Source organism: Pogoniulus pusillus, chromosome 10, assembly GCF_015220805.1.
Source record: "Pogoniulus pusillus isolate bPogPus1 chromosome 10, bPogPus1.pri, whole genome shotgun sequence".
In the NCBI taxonomy this organism is placed as follows: Eukaryota; Metazoa; Chordata; class Aves; order Piciformes; family Lybiidae; genus Pogoniulus; species Pogoniulus pusillus.
The window spans coordinates 4,620,945-4,638,662 of record NC_087273.1 but is presented as its reverse complement, the minus strand read 5'-3'; the positions used below and the strand labels follow the sequence as shown (position 1 = coordinate 4,638,662).

General features: G+C 54.7%; 1 protein-coding gene across 5 annotated transcripts; it reads right to left on the bottom strand.

Annotated features, from left to right (window-relative positions):
* Positions 1 to 18: 18 nt before the first annotated feature.
* Positions 19 to 15,730, bottom strand: SPP1 (secreted phosphoprotein 1). Of its 5 annotated transcripts, none has more exons than XM_064149566.1 (8): positions 15,644 to 15,698; positions 6,393 to 6,429; positions 5,771 to 5,837; positions 5,173 to 5,223; positions 4,273 to 4,359; positions 2,884 to 2,925; positions 1,857 to 2,099; positions 19 to 717 (listed from the first exon to the last, which is right to left on the bottom strand). In XM_064149566.1, the coding sequence occupies exons 3-8, from the start codon at positions 5,822 to 5,824 to the stop codon at positions 334 to 336; spliced, it is 861 nt and encodes a 286-aa protein (XP_064005636.1). In that variant the 5' UTR covers positions 5,825 to 5,837; positions 6,393 to 6,429; positions 15,644 to 15,698; the 3' UTR covers positions 19 to 333. The 5 variants fall into 5 exon arrangements, with proteins under 5 accessions (XP_064005636.1, XP_064005637.1, XP_064005635.1 ...); XM_064149567.1 differs by having other exon boundaries at positions 6,393 to 6,432; positions 15,644 to 15,671; XM_064149565.1 differs by lacking the exon at positions 6,393 to 6,429 and having other exon boundaries at positions 15,644 to 15,730.
* Positions 15,731 to 17,718: the final 1,988 nt, after the last annotated feature.

Sequence of the window (17,718 nt, the reverse complement as noted above, 5' to 3'; positions counted from 1 at the left end):
GCACGCAGTGATGCAGCCTGCAGGTTTCTGGTTTTATTTCGATCCAGTTACAGCAAAACACAGCCGGCAGCAGAGTGACAGAGGGGGCAATGCCCACCCCGTGGTCTGACAGCGTTCGTCTCACTTCCCTGTGCCTCTGCCGCCCCCACCCTGCGTGCCCCGCAGCGCGGAGGGCTGGCACTGCTGGCAGCCGAGGGGAGGCCACCGGGTAAAGAAGCTGCCCCAAGCCCCAGCAAATCACATTTACAGTTACCCGAAGTGAAGCTACCCCGCACGCAGCTACCCCACACCCGCTCCTCTTAGGCAGGAGGGAACGGAGCTTCGGCCTCCCTTCTAAAGGGTGACCTCGTTGCTTTCGATGCTGTGACGATCTCGGGCATCCTCAGCGCTCTCCACTGTCTGATTGCTGGTGTTGTCGAGAGGCTCGGCGCGGCTCTCCCTGCTCTGCTGGCTGTCCCCCCTGGCACCGGCCCGGCTGTCATCTGCCGCCTCCTGGCTGTCCCCTTCCTGCCAGCTGTCGTTCTCCACGCTGCGCTCCCGCTGCTTGCTGTCCGGCTCGCTGCTGCCCTGCCCGTGGCTCTTGTCAGCCCACTCCTGGTTGAAGGCTTCCTTCCTCAAGGAGAGAGGGACAGCAGGAGCCTCCCGGGAGTGGAAATCTTGCTGGCTGTCTGCATCCGGGGCACTGTCATCCTCCGTGGTGACATCGTACCTAACGAGCTGCGTTAGAGAGAGAACGAGAAAGAGAGATGCACTGAATGGTTTGGGTCGGAAGGGACCTACCTTGAAGATCATCCCGTTCAAACCTCCTAATACTAAGTCAGAGATTTAAAGCCACCCATGCCACGCAGTGGCAAGCATTTGTAGGATGAGTCAATACCACATCCACAGCTCCACAGTTTTTTTTTCCTGGCCTGTTTCCCTTCTGCTTCAGCCTCCTTCCATGCAAACTTCAAGACTCAAGGGCAAGCCTTCATTTACTCTTGCCTTTTGGCAAATGCTCACTTATTTCAGGCCTGCCTTGCTCCCTTTTAACTCTTCTACCCTACCCTTCTACCTGCAGCAAATGCACAACCCCTCCAGTCCAGTCCTTGACCCATCACTGAAAGGGGCAGCACTAAACCATATCCCTAAGCACCAGGTCCACAGGCTGCAGTCAGACAAGGTGATCTTATTTTATCTGACCTTGTTTTATCTTAGGTGATCTTACCTTGAAACAGGTGACTTATGCACCTCTGCAGCATCTAAGAGAGCTGGGGGCAAACTGCACAGAATCACACAATGCACCCAGTTGGAAGAGCCCTCCAAGCTCATCCAGTCCAGTGAAGGGTCAGCACTAAACCATGACCACAGGCTGCTTGAACACCTCCAGGGATGGGAACTCCCTGGGCAGCCTGCTCCAATGTTTGAGAACTCTTCCAGTGCATAAATATTTCCTAGCATCCAGCCTGACCCTCCTCTGGTCCTGTTTCTTGCCACCAAGAAGCAGAGGCTGCTCCCTCCTCACTCAAGCCTCCCTTCAGGGAGCTGTAGAGAGCAATGAGGTCTATCCTCAGCCTCCTCCAGCCTGAACACCCCCAGCTCCCTCACCTCTCTTCACAACCCAGGTGCTCCATGCCCTTCTCCAGCCTCGCTGCCCTCCAGCCCCTCAATGTCCTTCCTGGAATGAGTGGCCCAAAACTGAACACAGCACTCGAGATGTCACCTCCCCAGCGCCGAGCACAGGAGGATGATCCCCTCCCGTTCCATTCCTTCACTTCTGCCTGCTTTCCCCTCCCCAGCCCACGAAATAAGAGCTCCCTCTCCAAGCTCCCTGCCCTTTCCCAAGCTGCTGGCTGTCACTGCTCAGGACCATTTACCTTTGGAGCAGCTTTGTGGAGTTTGCTGGACTTCACGGGCTTGGCTTTTGCCCTCAGCCTGTAGACCACGCTGTCACCTCTGCCAGCATTTTTATCCCGGGTGAAGGGAGGGAAAGTTAGTGGCAGGTCTGTGGAGGAAACTGTGACCACCTCATCAGACTCATCTGTGTCATTGGAGTCGTTGTCATCGTGGTCATCCTCCTCCACAGCTTCACGGCTCTGGCTCGACGCATCAGGGGAGCGCTGGAAAGCATTGGACACGGATCAGGCAGAGGAGCAGCTGGGTGAGGCGTGCAGCCTGCTCTCTGCCCTGGGCTTGTGTGCTGCTGAGGAGCTGCATGCCCAGAGTGCTCTGGATTTCCTCAGCTTGCCTGCAGATTGATCTTTTTTGTTGTTGTTTACTCCTGGAGAGATGTTGCCCCTAGTCCTGGGCTGCAGCAAGAGAAGCGTTGCCAGCAGGGCAAGGGAGGGGATTCTGCCCCTTTACTCTGCTCTGTGTTGGACCCCACCTGGAGTACTGTGTGCAGTTCTGCAGCCCCCGACATGTGGAGGACATAGAACTGTTGGAGTGAGTCCAGAGGAGGGCCACAAAGATGCTTAGAGAGCTGCAGCAGCTCTGCTGTGAGGACAGGCTACAAGAGTTGGGGTTTCGCAGCCTGGAGAAGAGAAGGCTTCGAGGAGACCTTGGAGTAGTATCTGAAGGGGGCTACAGGAAGGCTGGGGGGGACTATTGTGAAGGTCTTGTAATGACAGGATGAGGAGGAATGGGTTTAAACTGACAGAGGGGAGATTTAGACTGGATGTTAGGAAGAAGTTCTTTGCAGTGAGGGTGGTGAGACACTGGCACAGGTTGCCCAAGGAGGCTGTGGATGCGTCCTTCGTGGAAGGTGCTCAAGGCCAGGCTGGATGAGCTTTGAGGTCCCTTCCAACCTAAGCCACTCTATGATTGCATACAAAGATCACCTTTTGCTCCACACAGGCTGCCCTGCAGCACTCAAGGCAGCATTTTGCTGCTCCAAACACTTACCTGTTCTGAGAAGTCCACACTTTCCTCCCAGGAGTGAAGAGTCTGAAACCAGCACAAAACTCGTGGTTAGCTCACAAAGCTTGCACAGGAGAGCTGCTCAAAAGGCTGTGTGCTCCTTAAGCACTTCATCACAGAGTGGGGTGGGTGGGAAGGGACCTGAAAGCTCATCCTGGTCCAACCACCCTGCCATGGGCAGGGACACCTCCCACCAGCACAACTTGATCAAGGCTCATCCAGCCTGACCTTCAACAGCTCCAGGGAGGGGGCAGCCACAGCCTCTCTGGGCAATCTCTGCCAGAATCTCCTCACTCTCATGCATATCTTCCTCATTTCCAGTCTCAATCTCCCCTCTCCCAGCTCAAATCCATTGTCCCTTGTCCTAGTACCACAAGTCCTTGGATAGAAGAATGATCCCTAAATGTATTTTGTTGTGCCTGGACAGTTCAGTCCCATTTCTGCTGGCACTGATTACAACACAGCAATGAGCCTTTGTGACTAACAGGTCTCTGAAAACACCAGCAGTGCTTTCAGGAGCACTCCCAACACTGATAGGCTTTCCCAGAAGGCAGCTTCTTCAGCTCTCGTTGTGGCTTGTGTGCCAGTCTGTCAGTCCTGAGGGTTGTGGAGAGAGCTGCCAAGATACTGAACAGTACAAATCCCAATGCTTTGCTGCCTTGACTTCTATTCACAGAATCATGGAATCAGGCAGGGTTGGAAGGGACCACAAGGATCAGACAGTTCCAAGCCCCCTGCCATGCCCAGGGACACCCTACCCTAGAGCAGGCTGCACACAGCCTCAGCCAGCCTGGCCTTAAACACCTCCAGCCATGGGGCCTCAACCACCTCCCTGGGCAACCCATTCCAGCCTCTCACCACTCTCCTGCTCAACAACTCCCTCCTCACCTCCAGGATGACTCTCCCCACCTCCAGCTTTGCTCCCTTCCCCCCCCAGTTCTGTCACTGCCTGAGAGCCTAAAAAGTCCCTCCCCAGCTTTTTTGTAGCCCCCTTCAGATCCTGGAAGGCCACAAGAAGGTCCCCTGGGAGCCTCCTCTGCTGCAGCCTGCACAGCCCCAACTCTTTCAGTCTGTGCTCACAGCAGAGCTGCTGCAGCCTCTGAGCATCCTCCTGGCCCTGCTCTGGACACTCTCCAGCATCTCCACATCCTTCTTGTCCCAGGAGCTCCAGAACTGGATGCAGTACTCCAGGTGGGGTCTCAGCAGAGTGGAGTGGAGAGTTCTTTCTTCTACTCTTTATTTCATCTCCACTCTCAATCTCCCTTCTCCCAGCTCAAAGCCATTGCCCCTCACCTCGGCATTCCCAGCCTTTGTAAACTTCCAGATCTTAGCACTGAAAGCTCTCTGCTTTCTCTTCCAGTTAGCTGCCCCTACCTGCTGAGGTGCCACCAGGTCATCCTCCCAGGACTGAGACTTCACATGGAGGTTGTGATACCTGTGTGAGCGGTGGCCCTTGAGGTCCTTCAAGAGAAAAGTAAGAGGTCCTTTGAATGCAGAGGAGCACAAGGAAGCAGGCAAAGCTGCCTGCATCACAGCCTGTTTGCAGCAGATCCTCCTGCAGAGGATGTGTGTGCTCAGGGCAGCAGGAAAAGGACTCAGAACAGGCTATGGTGCTAGATGAACATGAGACCCAAGCAGCAGAACACACAGGGAGAGGCTGGGAACGTTCAGAGCAGTTCCTCCAGCTCATTTTCACCGACTTAGAGCTAACAGCCCATCGTTTCCTGCCAATTCTCAGGTCATTCTCCTAACAGTGAGTTATGTCCCACCTGGTGAGGACACCAAACCAAAGGCAGTCGCTGATTTTCAGAGCAAAGAATTGGCTTTATGTGAGGAGCAGCTGGCAATAAAGCAAACAGCTCTACACAAGACTAACACAGCTCACTTCCATCACCCCCAAAATATCAGGGGAGTTACCATCAGAGAACTGTTTGGGTTGGAAAAGACCTCTAAGATCATCCAGTCCAACCAGCAACCCACCACCACCACAGGCACCAAACCATGGCCACAGGTTCCCTGAACACCTCCAGGGATAGGGACTCCACCACCTCCCTGGGCAGCCTGTGCCGATCCCTGACCACTCTTGCAGCAGAGAAATGTTTCCTCATCTCCAACCTAACCCTCCCCTGGCCCAGTTTCAGGACATTTCCACTCATCCTTTCACCTGAGGCTAGGGGGAAAAAAAAAACCAACCCCACCTCACTCTGACCTCCTGAATCAAGAACCCAAAAAGCTTTCATTAAAGGGAATGAATAAAAGATGAAAGGAGCTTACATATTTCTCCTCAGAGGCGGCAGAAGTGGCTTGCTGCTTGGATTTACTCACCTGGGAGGGAGAAAAGGGGAAGAGCATTTGTCAGTGTGGAGTTGTTGCTAATAGCCAAAGAAAATGTGCAAGTGAGGAGAGCCACAAAAACGATCAGGGGGCTGCTGTGGGGACAGGCTGAGGGAGCTGGGGGTGTTCAGCCCAGAGAAGAGAAGGCTCCAGGCAGAGCTCAGAGCAGCCTGCCAGTACCTGAAGGGGCTACAAGAAGGCTGCAGAGGGACTGTTCCCAAAAGCCTGCAGGGATAGGATGAGGGACAATGGTTTGAGATGAGAGCAGAGCAGATTGAGGTTGGATGTGAGGAACAAGTTGTGTGCCAGGAGGGTGCTGGAACTCTACAACAGGTTGCCCACCAGGGAAGTGGTTGTGGTTCCATCCTTGGAGCTCTTCAAGGTGAGGCTGGACAGGGCTGTGGGCAAGCTGATCTAGTGGAGGATGTCCCTGCTGAGTGCAGGGGGGATGAGACTGGCTGAGCTTTGGAGGTGCCTTCCAGCCCAGCCCCTTCTGTGTGACTGTGTGCATGTGTTTGTGCAGTTGGGGTTTACTCACAGGCCATGCAGCAGCAATGCTGATGAGGCAGAAACACAGAAGTGCTCCCTTCATTGTGATGGGTTACCTAGAAAAGATTTGGGAACAGGGAGTCAGAGGTAAAACAGCACCAAACAAAAGAAATGCCACAGGCTTTTCTACCTCTCCTGGTACACCTGAGTGTGCTGAGCCCAGCTCCCTGCTAGGCATTCACCCTGCCCTTGCCAAGTGTTCTCCTCTGCCCTCCACCACCACCTTGCACCCAGCTGGGTCTGTGCTGAGCTGCAGGAGTTTTTAAGCACTTCCCTCGGTCTGAGATGCTGAGGAGTGCTGAGAGCAGCCACCCTGAGACAGTTGAGCAGCCTCCCTCTGTCACCTGCTGGCTGGCACCCCCTGTGTGGCCAGCTGGAAAGATCACCTGTGGTTTGCCTGCCTTCGTTTGACATCCTCAGAACAGGGCAAGACAAAACTCAGCTCGGGTTCTCTTTTTGGTTGCTTTCAGGGCTATCAGCTGGAGTCACTCTGAGTAAATTGAGTTCAGATGAGCAGAAAGTGCTTGGATGAGAGGTTCTTATTCCCTCTCCAGAAGTTTCAGCAGCATAGCCTTGTGTTTTCCAAGCAGCAAAGGCAAACCTCTCCTCACCTTGCAGTCTGAACAGCTTATTCAGTTGGAGTGATTCCTGCTGAAATAAAGAGAGCACTGCAAATTTTGGGGCTGACAGACTCAAGACAAGGGAGCACCTCTCAGAGATTAGACTGAGCCACAAGTGATGTCCCTCAGGGGTCTGTACTGGTGAGCCAAGAGGCATTGTAGACTTCAGTAACTCACAGCAGGCAGGAGAGGCTGCAGAGGGCACGTTTCAAGGCTGTCCCTGGGACAGGACACTCAGAAGTGAGGCAGTGTCCAGAGTTACAGAGACCTTATTGCTCTCTACAACTACCTGACAGGAGGTTGTAGCCAGGCAAGGACTGGTCTCTTCTCCCAGGCACACAGTGACATTACAAGAGGACACAACCTCAAACTGCACCAGGGCAGGTCCAGGCAGGACATTAGGATGAAATTGTGGTCCCTTCCAACCTTGACTGATTCTATGATTGTAATTATTGGGAAAAATTCTCTGGCCCATCTTAGGCAGGATCTGGGAATGGAGTATTATAAACAGCCTGATCTGGATTTAAATTATGGCTTTCTAGCCAGGGAAGTGCAAACCCTTCGGGCTGGGTGCTAGGTTGGACTGGATGATCTTGGAGGTCTCTTCCAACCTGATTTATTCTATGATTCTATGATTCTATTCTATAAATTCTTCAAGGGAAGAGTGATTGGCATCGGAATAGGCTGCCCGGGGGAGGTGGTGGAGTCCCCATCCCTGGAGGTGCTTAAAAGGAGGCAGGGTGAGGCACTTGGTGCCGTGGTTTAGTTAATTAGAAGGGTTAGGGAATAGCTTGGACTGGATGATCCCAGAGGACTCTTCCAGCCTGGTTCATTGCGTGGTTGTGAGAGAGCTGCGTGCCCCAGCCCTTCAGGAGCACGAACTGCCAGGCAGTGCCTTCCACAAGGCAGGAAGCTTTCTCTGCTCAAGCATCAGCTCTGAGCTTCCAGCACAGCGTTCTCAGCATCCTTCCCCTGACACCTATCAGCTTTGAAACGGAGGTTCTGCACCCCACCTTGCCCCCCCTACAGCAACCTGGCATTTCCCGCAGAGAAACATCGACAGTGCCCGGCCAGGGAAACTCTTCTCCGAGGTCTCCTCCCTGACACCTGACTGAAGCCTGCAGACGCCAGAGGATGAAAAGCAGGGAACGGATTACCTGTGGCGGTGCTGCGGCAGGAGGGCTCAGAGCGATCCCAGCGGCTCCAGGCAGTCGGCTCCCGGCGGCTGCTCTCTGCTGCTGTCTGCCTGACATCTCCGAGCTCAGGGCATTTAAACCCTGTGCCCAGCGCTGCCACCAATCCCCAGAGGGCGGAAAACGATGAGGTCAGGCAGCTGCTGGCCCCCATCCTGCCCACATTCTCCTACACTTCCTCTTTGGCTTTTGTGGCTCTGGGGTTAAAACGTTACTTATGGGCAAGATCATTAACCAGCAGGTTTGTTGGGCGTTTGGTATCGTGTAGGAGGGGTGGAGGGCATGAATGCACAGCGTTTTGGTATCGAGTAAGAGGCCCTCAGGACGTGTCTGTCCTTCTGTGAGAGGGCAGAGCCTTTCCCAGGAAGCTTTCATGCCCTGGGTTGCAGGAACGTCTGCTTTTGGTCCTGCACCTGGGGCTAAGCTCCTGCAGCTGCTTCATCACCCAGCAGAGAAAGGGGTATCAGGAAAAGGAGAGAAGACCCACGGCTGGAAATGAAAATGGATCTAATCATAGAATCAGCCAGGTTGGAAGAGACCTCCAAGCTCATCCAGTCCAGCCTAGCACCCAGCCCTAGCCAGTCAACCAGACCATGGCACTGAGTGCCTCATCTGGAGCAGCCAAACTGACACTAGTATGAAGTATAATGCTCGATGGCTCCAAGTGCTGCTGGAGAGCAGTGCCAAGTGCTGTCCCTCAGGGGGGCTCTGCTGGCACCTGTGCTGGGCAATGTTTTTATCACTGCTATAGGCAGCAGGGGCAAGGCACCACCAGCAGCGTGCAGATGGTACCAAGCTGAGTGGTGCTGTCCATGTGCCAGAGGCACAGGATGGCATCCAGAGGGACCTGGACAGGCTGGAGAGGTGTGCCTCTCAGCCTGCCAGGAACATGCATTTTATACAGGCTTAGAAAGGTTTGGCTTGGAAAAGACCTTTGAGATCATCCACTCCAACCATGCCCTAACTCTGGGGCTAAGCCATGGCCCTCAGCACCACAGCTCTGCCTCTCGGAAACACCTCCAGGGATGGGCATTCAGCCACCTCCCTGGGCAGCCTGTGCCAGCCATTGAGAGCCCTTTCAGGGAAGAAGTTTCTTCTAATGTCTAACCTAACCCTCTGCTGTGCATCCTGAAGCTGTTTCATCTCCTATTGCTTGTTCCTAGGGAGCAGAGCCCAACCCCACCTGGCTCCAGCCTCCTCTCAGGGAGCTGCAGAGAGCAATGAGCTCTGCCCTCAGCCTCCTCTTCTCCACACCAAACACCCCCAGCTCCCTCAGCTGCTCCTCCCCAGCCCTCTTCTACAGACCCTTCCCCACCTTCCTTGCCCTTCTCTGCACCTGCTCCAGCCCCTCCATGTCCTCCTTGCAGCAAGGAACCCAAAACTGAGCCCAGCACTCAAGTTGTGGCCTCCCCAGTGCTGAGTCCAGGGGCACAATCCTGCTGCCCACACCACTGCTGCTGCAGGCCAGGCTGCTGATGCCCTTCCTGCCCATCTGGGCACCCCCTGGCTCACTTCCAGCTGCTGTCACCCAGCACCCTCAGAGCTTTCTCTGCTGGGCATTCTCCAGCCACTCTGCCCTAAGCCTGGAGTGTTGCTGGGGTCACTGTGACCCAAGTGCACTTATGTCAGGACCTGTAAACAAGCTGCCCAGTGCAGGTCAGCAGCAGGTAGCAGTGGTGCCAGTGCAGGAGCCCAGCTCTCCAAGAGCTGCACAAGTCATTTATCACTGTGGCTTCTCAAGGGCAATGCTTTGCAGTTACCTGGGATGTTCTGTCTCCTGGCAGAGCAGCTCTGTGCCTCCCCTCCCCCAGGGAGTTGTTCCTGGCAGACAGCTGGCATTTCCAGCCTGCTGGGAGACTGGCTGCTGAGTGCCAGAGCTAGATGGTTGGTTTTGTAAGAGCTGAGGAACAACAGTGACAGTTGGAGTAATCCAGAAGCAGGATGTGAAGGCACAGTTGTTACTAAATGCCTTCATTTTATGCAAGATCAGCCAGTACAGAGCTGGAGTAAATTTAGCCCTTGTCCCATGCCTGTCATTATGTGGTTATTCATTCTGTAAATCATTTTCATCTGCCTGAGCAAGCTGTTGACTTGGTAGGGCATGCAGCAGTGCTAGGTCCAGTCCTCTTCAATGTCTTCATCAATACCATTGATGAGGGCACAGACAGACAGACAGAGTGCTCAGCAAGTTTGCTGACAGTACCTAACTGGCTGAGACCCCTGGAGGCTGCAGCTTCCATCCATTGCTCCTTGTCCTATCCCAGGGAGGAGATTCCACAACCTAACCAAGGATCTTAAAAGTCTTTTCCAACAGAAACCATTCTGTGATATCTCAAACCAAGAAGCAGATGTAGGTTAGATCATAGAATCAAGGAGGTTGGAAGAGACCTCCAAGCTCATCCAGGCCAACCTAGCACCCAGCCCTGGCCAAGCAACCAGACCATGGCACTAAGTGCCCCATCCAGGCTTGGCTTCAACACCTCCAGGCACAGCCACTCCACCACCTCCCTGGGCAGCCCATTCCAATGCCAATCACTCTCTCTGCCAACAACTTCCTCCTAACATCCAGCCTAGACCTCCCCTGGCACAGCTTGAGGCTGTGTCCCCTTGTTCTGTTGCTGCTTGCCTGGCAGCAGAGCCCAACCCCACCTGGCTACAGCCTCCCTGCAGGCAGCTGCAGGCAGCAATGAGCTCTGCCCTGAGCCTCCTCTGCTGCAGGCTGCACACCCCCAGCTCCCTCAGCCTCTCCTCACAGGGCTCTGCTCCAGGCCCCTCACCAGCTTTGGCGCCCTCCTGTGGACACCTTCCAGCACTGCAACATCTCTCTTGAATTGAGGAGCCCAGAACTGGACACAGCACTCAAGGGGTGGCCTGAGCAGTGCTGAGCACAGGGGCACAAGAACCTCCCTTGTCCTGCTGCCCACACTGCTCCTGAGCCAGCCCAGGATGCCATTGGCTCTGCTGCCCACCTGGGCACTGCTGCCTCCTCTTCAGCTCCTCTCTCCCAGCACCCCCAGCTCCCTCTCTGCCTGGCTGCTCTCAGCCACTCTGGCCCCAGCCTGTAGTGCTGCTTGGGGTTGTTGTGACCAAAGTGTAGAACCCTGCCCTTGGCCTTCTTCAATCTCATCCCCTTGGCTTCTGCCCACCCATCCAGCCTGGCCAGGTCCCTCTGCAGGGCTCTCCTACCCTCCAACAGCTCCACAGCTGCTCCTAGCTTGGTGTCATCTGCAAACTTACTGATGATGGACTCAGTTCCCTCATCCAGATCATCCATAAAGATGTTGTGAGTTATACTTAACCCTCTACATCAAAGTCTGATTTATAGTGAGGGATGATAGGTGTGTCAAATGCCAGTGCTTGGTGGTTCACAAGAGAATCAGAATCAGTCAGGGTTGGAAAAGACCACAAGGATCAGCCAGTTCCTACCCCCCTGCCATGGGCAGGGACACCTCACACTAGATCAGGCTGTCCAGAGCCTCATCCAGCCTGGCCTTAAGTACCTCCAGGGATGAGTCTTTCACCACCTCCCTGGGCAACCCATTCCAGGCTCTCACCACCCTCAAGCTGAAGAACTTCTTCCTAACATCCAGTCTGGATCTCTCCATTTCTAGCTTTGTTCCATTCCCCCCAGTCCTATCACTACCTGAATCAATGCTTCATAGAAATAAAACACCTCAGGATGGTAAAGATGAATTCCTTCAGCAGCATTAAGAATCATTCCAAGCAAAAGTCCTTTCCAACCTTTCCATGCAGTGATTCTGTGATTGGTGGAGGCTCAGAACAGAGAGTTTCTGGGCAACAACTCCCTCCAGCCAGCACATGATTAAGATCCAGGGTCTGACAGAGAGCAGCCTTTGATCTGTCCTTATCTCCCTTATCTGTGATTTCTGAGAGGAGTCACTACCTGTTCACAGGCAGGAATAGCTCTGGAAACTGCAAGGTTGAGGTAGGGGAAAGCCCAAATATTTGAGATGCTGCCATACAGCTGTGGCTCATGAACAGCCCAGTTCAGCTTCACAGAGCCCAGTGGCTGCTCCTGCTGCAGCAAAACACAGCCCAGCTGCCTGCAGCTTCTTCAGCTGGAGCCCTGCTGAGCTTTTACAGCCAGCTAGGGGCGGGGGGGTGGGGGGAAAGCAACTCATTTTCCAGATTTCCACTCCCCCTCCTTGTTTAAATTCATCTATTTTAACACCAAGGCCCTTGGAGCAGCAGCAGGAATGCAAGCAGCAGAGAACTTGCTGTGTTCTCAGCTCATCACAGTTAGCAGTGCGGAAAGCAGGACCCCAGGCACTCCAGCACTGGTTTTGTGGCTGTGTTGCAGCTCTGCCTTGACAAAGATTTACACTGGTTTCCAGTAGGGGAAGTGAATGGACACAGCCCAGAGTCTGACTTGCTTCCTCTCCAAGCAGAAGCAAGCAGTGAAAGCACAGATGGTGGACAGCATCTTCCCCTTCTCACCTCACCTTCCCACACACAACCACGCAAGGCTCACAGGGTGAGGAGCAGACAGCCCAGAAGGAGAAAAGGTTGCTACCAATCCCAGAGGCCAAGCTTTTAGCAGACACTCTGAGTGCCTGCTGGAAGGGCCCAGTGCACAGCAGCTGAAGAGGTGCCAGGTGTTGCACAACAGCTGGCACGCAGCCTGCGCATCTGTGGTTAGCTGCGCTCCAGGCATCTCCTCTCTGCTGCCTTGTCCTGGCTTTCCTATCTCCAGGAGGTGAAGCAAGTGCTGGGCAAGCAGTGGCAGGACTGCTAGAATGGGATTGTGACCCCTCCCCACCTCTGTCACTAAACCTGACCTCAGGGCTGGGCTCCACAGCAGAACCCCTGCAGATTTCCTGTGGCTGCAGGTTTTGGTGGGAGCTTCTTCGCTGCTGTGGTCTGAGGTGGGACGGATGCAGAACTGAGTCAGTGAGAAAGCAAACATCTCCTGGGCACTGTGAGCTGGGGCGTGGAGCCCCTGCCAGGGGAGTGGGAGGCAAAAGCCATCTGTGGGCTCAGTGAAGGGAAATTAAAGAGCTGGGGACTGGCATTGGGGAGGAAGTTGTTCGGCCGAGAAGCTGACCTGATTTTGTGGGAGAACCAAAAACCAACAGGCTGGGGTCAAGTCCTCTGCTTGTCCTAGCAGGCAGAGAGAGATTTCCTCACAGCTTGCTGAGACTGTTGTGCCCCAAAGGCCTTCCAGGCAGGAGCCAGGGTTCAAGGCATCACTTTGGGTCTGGCTTGCAGAGCTGAGACACCTCCTGCCCATCAGCCTGCTTCATCCTGGGGGTAGTCGTAGAATCATAATATCAACCAGGTTGGAAGAGAGCTCCAAGCTCAGCCAGGCCAAACTGGCACCCAGCCCTAGACAACCAACCAGACCATGGCACTAAGTGCCCCAGCCAGGCTTGGCTTCAACACCTCCAGGCACAGCAACTCTACCACCTCCCTGGGCAGCCCATTCCAATGCCAATCACTCTCTCTGCCAACAACTTCCTCCTAACATCCAGCCTAGACCTCCCCTGGCACAACTTGAGACTGTGTCCCCTTCTTCTGTTGCTGCTTGCCTGGCAGCAGAGCCCAACCCCACCTGGCTACAGCCTCCCTGCAGGGAGCTGTAGGCAGCAATGAGCTCTGCCCTGAGCCTCCTCTAATCAGTGTGGCCACCTCCTGCACAACCAGAGATCAATGTCCCTCAGGGATAGCAATTTCTCCTTGGGTTTTGCATATTGAAATGGTATAAATCCTTTCATTGCTTGCAAATCCAGAGTGGGCTTTTGGGTGGGAAAGGGAAGCAGTGAGTCACACCTGGCAGCTGTTGCCATCAGCAAGCCAAACTACCTGCAGGGAGGCTGTAGCCAGGTGGGGTTGGGCTCTGCTGCCAGGCAAGCAGCAACAGAAGAAGGGGACACAGTCTCAAGTTGTGTCAGGGGAGGTCTAGGCTGGATGTGAGGAGGAAGTTGTTGGCAGAGAGAGTGATTGGCATTGGAATGGGCTGCCCAGGGAGGTGGTGGAGTTGCTGTGCCTGGAGGTGTTGAAGCCAAGCCTGTCTGGGACACTTAGTGCCATGGTCTGGTTGGTTGGAGTGAATAGGATAAATGGGCATCCTGAATGTTCAGGTCATAAGAGGCATAAGAAGGACATGGAACTGCTGGAGGGGGCCCAGAGGAGCCCATGAAGACAGGCTGGGAGAGTTGGGGCTGTGCAGCCTGGAGAAGAGGAGGCTGCAGGGAGACCTCAGAGCAGTCTTCCAGTGCCTGAAGGGGCTCCAGGAGAGCTGGGGAGGGACTTTGGACAAGGGCTGGGAGTGCCAGGATGAGGGACAATGGCTTTGAGCTGGGAGAGGGGAGATTGAGAGTGGAGATGAGGAAGAAATTCTTGGCAGTGAGGGTGGGGAGACACTGGCACAGGTTGCCCAGGGAGGTTGTGGATGCCCTCTCCCTGGAGGCATTCAAGGCCAGGTTGGATGAGGCCTTGATCAAGCTGGGCTGGTGGGAGGAGTCCCTGCCCATGGCAAGAGGTTGGCACTGGATGGTCTTTGAAGTCCCTTCCAACCCGAACCATTCTGTGGGTGTAAGTGTCTGGGAGACAGCAGAAGTGTTTCTTTCCAATAAGAAGATACTTTCCCTCTCCTTCCCCTCTCACTCAGTTTCCTTTTCTTTCCTGGACAGCCTTTTAGCAGGCTTGGAATGCAAAATTATTTGGGCTTTGGAAACTATCTGCTGAACTGGCAGCTCAGGTACACCAGGCAGGTGCCTTTATGCCCCACATTTGTCACCTCCTGTACCCACCAGCCCCTGCACAGAGTGCCAAGAGCCCAGCAGCCTGCAATAGGAGGGAGCTGTGCACACTGAGCTTTGGCTGGCCAGGAGGACAAGCTAGGTAGAGCAGCACAGCAGTGTGAACATTTGGGGCAAGCCCTGCTCTCCTTCCTTGCCCTACCAGCTCTGGAAGGGAGGTGCTCTTTTGGCAAGGCACAGCTGAGAGCTAATCAGATCCAGATTGAGGCAATCCCTTCCTGCACATAATTCCTACTGGCTACCTAAAGAGGTTGGTGGTTGAGCATGCAGCTAGAAATTTAGCAGAATAAATGGCAAACTGTGGTTGGCACAAGGATGCAAAACAGGAAGCAAGCTGCAGCTATACATTATCATGGAATCAGGCAGGATTGGAAGGGACCACAAGGATCAGCCAGTTCCAAGCCCCCTGCCATGCCCAGGGACACCCTACCCTAGAGCAGGCTGCCCACAGCCTCAGCCAGCCTGGCCTTAAACACCTCCAGCCATGGGGCCTCAACCACCTCCCTGGGCAACCCATTCCACTCTCCTGCTCAACAACTTCCTCCTCACTTCCACTCTGACTCTCCCCACCTCCAGCTTTGCTCCACTCCCCCCAGCCCTGTCACTGCCTGAGAGCCTAAAAAGTCCCTCCCCAGCTTTTTTGTAGCCCCCTTCAGATGCTGGCAGGCCACAAGAAGGTCACCTGGGAGCCTCCTCTGCTCCATCCTGCACAGCCCCAACTCTTTCAGTCTGTGCTCATAGATACCATAGAAGCACAGAATGGGCTGGAAGGGACCTCCAAAAGTCATCCAGTCCAACCCACCTGCCCCAAGTCAGCAGGGACATCCTCAACCAGCTTGCCCAGAGCCCTGTCAAGCCTCATCTTGAATATCTCCAAGGATAGGACCACAACCACCTCCCCTGAGCAAGCTGCTGCAGTGTTCCAGCACCCTCATAGCAAAAGAACCTGTTCCAAACACCCAATGTAAATGTGCTCTAGTGTGAAGCCAATGTCCCTCGTCCTGTCCCTGCAGGCCTTTGGGAACAGTCTCTCTCCATCCTTCATGTAAGTCCCCTTCAGACACTGGCAGGCTGCTCTAAGGTCTCCCCAGAGCCTCCTCTTCTCCAGGCTGAACACCCCCAGTTCCCTCAGCCTCTCCTCACAGCAGAGCTGCTCCAACCCCTTGATCATTTTCCTGCCCTCCTCTGGACCATCTCCATCAGGTCCATGTCCTTCCTATACTGAGGGGCTCCAGACCTGGCTGCAGTAGCTCAGGTGAGGTCTTACCAGAGCAAAGTGGCAGAATCCCCTCTCTGGATCTGCTGGCAACACATCTTTTGATGTAGCCCAGGATGTGATTTGCCTTCTGTGCTGCTGTCTGCTCACCTCCAGCTCCTCAGCAGAGCAAAGCAAAGCCTGAGGAGCTGCCTTCAGCAGCAACAAACAATCAGCAGGGGCAGCTGAGAGGGCCAACAACTCTTAAAGAGCAGCTGCAGGGCTCTTTGCATCAGGGAGGGGATTAGCAGTCAATCAGTAACAAGCCACAGCTGCTCCTTTGCTCACTGAGGCTTGTTTATCACAAAGAAGTCAAATGACTTCTTCTCACCCATGGAAAATGTGAACACAGGGGGATGAGAAGCAATTTTGGGCAGCAACATCCGTTCTGCATGGAGAAACTTGATCTGCTGCACCCAAAATAGCTGATGTTGGGACACAGACTGGATCTCAGCTCAGTAACCCATCACCAGCAGCACGACTGCTCCTCGCAGCTCTGGTGGTCTCTCCTCGGGCAGCAGGGAGGAGATACACAGAATGGGTTAGGTTGGAAAGGTCCTTGGAGATCATCCAGTCCCAAGCTGCCTGCCATGGGCAGGGACACCTCCCACTTAGCCCAGCTTGCTAAAGACTTCATCCAACCTGGCCTTGAGCACCTCCAGGGTGGGCTGAGCCAAACTGGGCACTGAAGATCTAAGGAAGGAGATGACCAATAGATAGCTCTGTGCCCTCAGCAGGCTGCTGAAAAGCATCTGTGCTGGCCCCCAGGCCCTGCAGGGAGCTCTTTAGGAGCACTGGCACTGGTTCCTTGGCTTGTCACCCATGGCACAGCACATGGGAGCCTGCCTGAGCTCTGCTGGCCCATGCTGCTGCCTGCATCCCTGACCCTTCCTGCTCCTGCACTGCTCTCCTACGCCTAGGGCTGGCTGATAGGTTGGACTGGGTGATCTTGGAGGTCTCTTCCAACCTGGTTGATTGATTCTGTGCTTCTATTGCTTCTCCTACACCTGAGGTTCAACAAGGCCAAGTGCAGGGTCCTGTGTTTGTGGTGTGGGGGCTGCATCGAAGCCCAGAGCTGGCTGCAGCTCAGCATTCAGCTGGCAAAGCTGCTCAGAGCAGTGGCCCCTGCAGAGTGGGTTCTGCTGTTTTCACCTCTAGACCAGGCTTGGGTACAGGGAGACTCCCAGTGTTTGATCCACAAGGCAGCTAGAAAGCTACTGACTGAAAATGAGAGGCATAATTACATCCCAGACTGGAAACCTGATCAGAGCAGGCTGCCTGGGGCACTGCTTCTGTTTGCACAGGTATCAAGATGCACAAATACACTGACAGCCATGCACAGGTGTGGGGGACCTGGCCAGCCTGCAGCCATGGCCTGAGCTCAGCCCTGTGAGGCTTGACAAAGCCAAGGGCTGGGTCCTGCACTTGGGTCACAGCAGCCCCAGGAGTGCTGCAGGCTTGGGGCAGAGTGGCTGGAAAGTGCCCAGCAGAGAAAGGCCTGGGGGTGTTGGGTGACAGCAGCTGGAGATGAGCCAGGGGGTGCCCAGGTGGGCAGGAAGGGCAGCAGCAGCCTGGCCTGCATCAGCAGTGGTATGGGCAGCAGGAGCAGGGCAGGGATTGTGCCCCTGGGCTCAACACTGGGGAGGCCACAGCTTGAGTGCTGGGCTCAGTTTTGGGGTCCTCACTGCAAGGAGGACATTGAGGGGTTGGAGCAGGTGCAGAGAAGGGCAAGGAAAGTGTGGAAGGGTCTGGAGAAGAGGGCTGGGGAGGGGCAGCTGAGGGAGCTGGGGGTGTGCAGTGTGGAGAAGAGGAGGCTGAGGGTGAGCTCATTGCTCTCTGCAGCTCCCTGAGAGGAGGCTGGAGCCAGGTGGGGGTTGGACACTTCTCCCTAGTCTTAGGTGACAGAAGGAGAGGAAATGTCCTGGAATTGTGCCAGGGGAGGGTTAGGTTGGAGAGGAGGAAAAACTTCTTTGCTGCGAGAGAAAGATTGGAAGAGGCTGCCCAGGGAGGGTGGTGGAGCTGGTCAAGAAATGTGTGGTGATGGCACTTGGGGACATGGCTTGCTGGCCATGGTGGCTGAAGGTTGA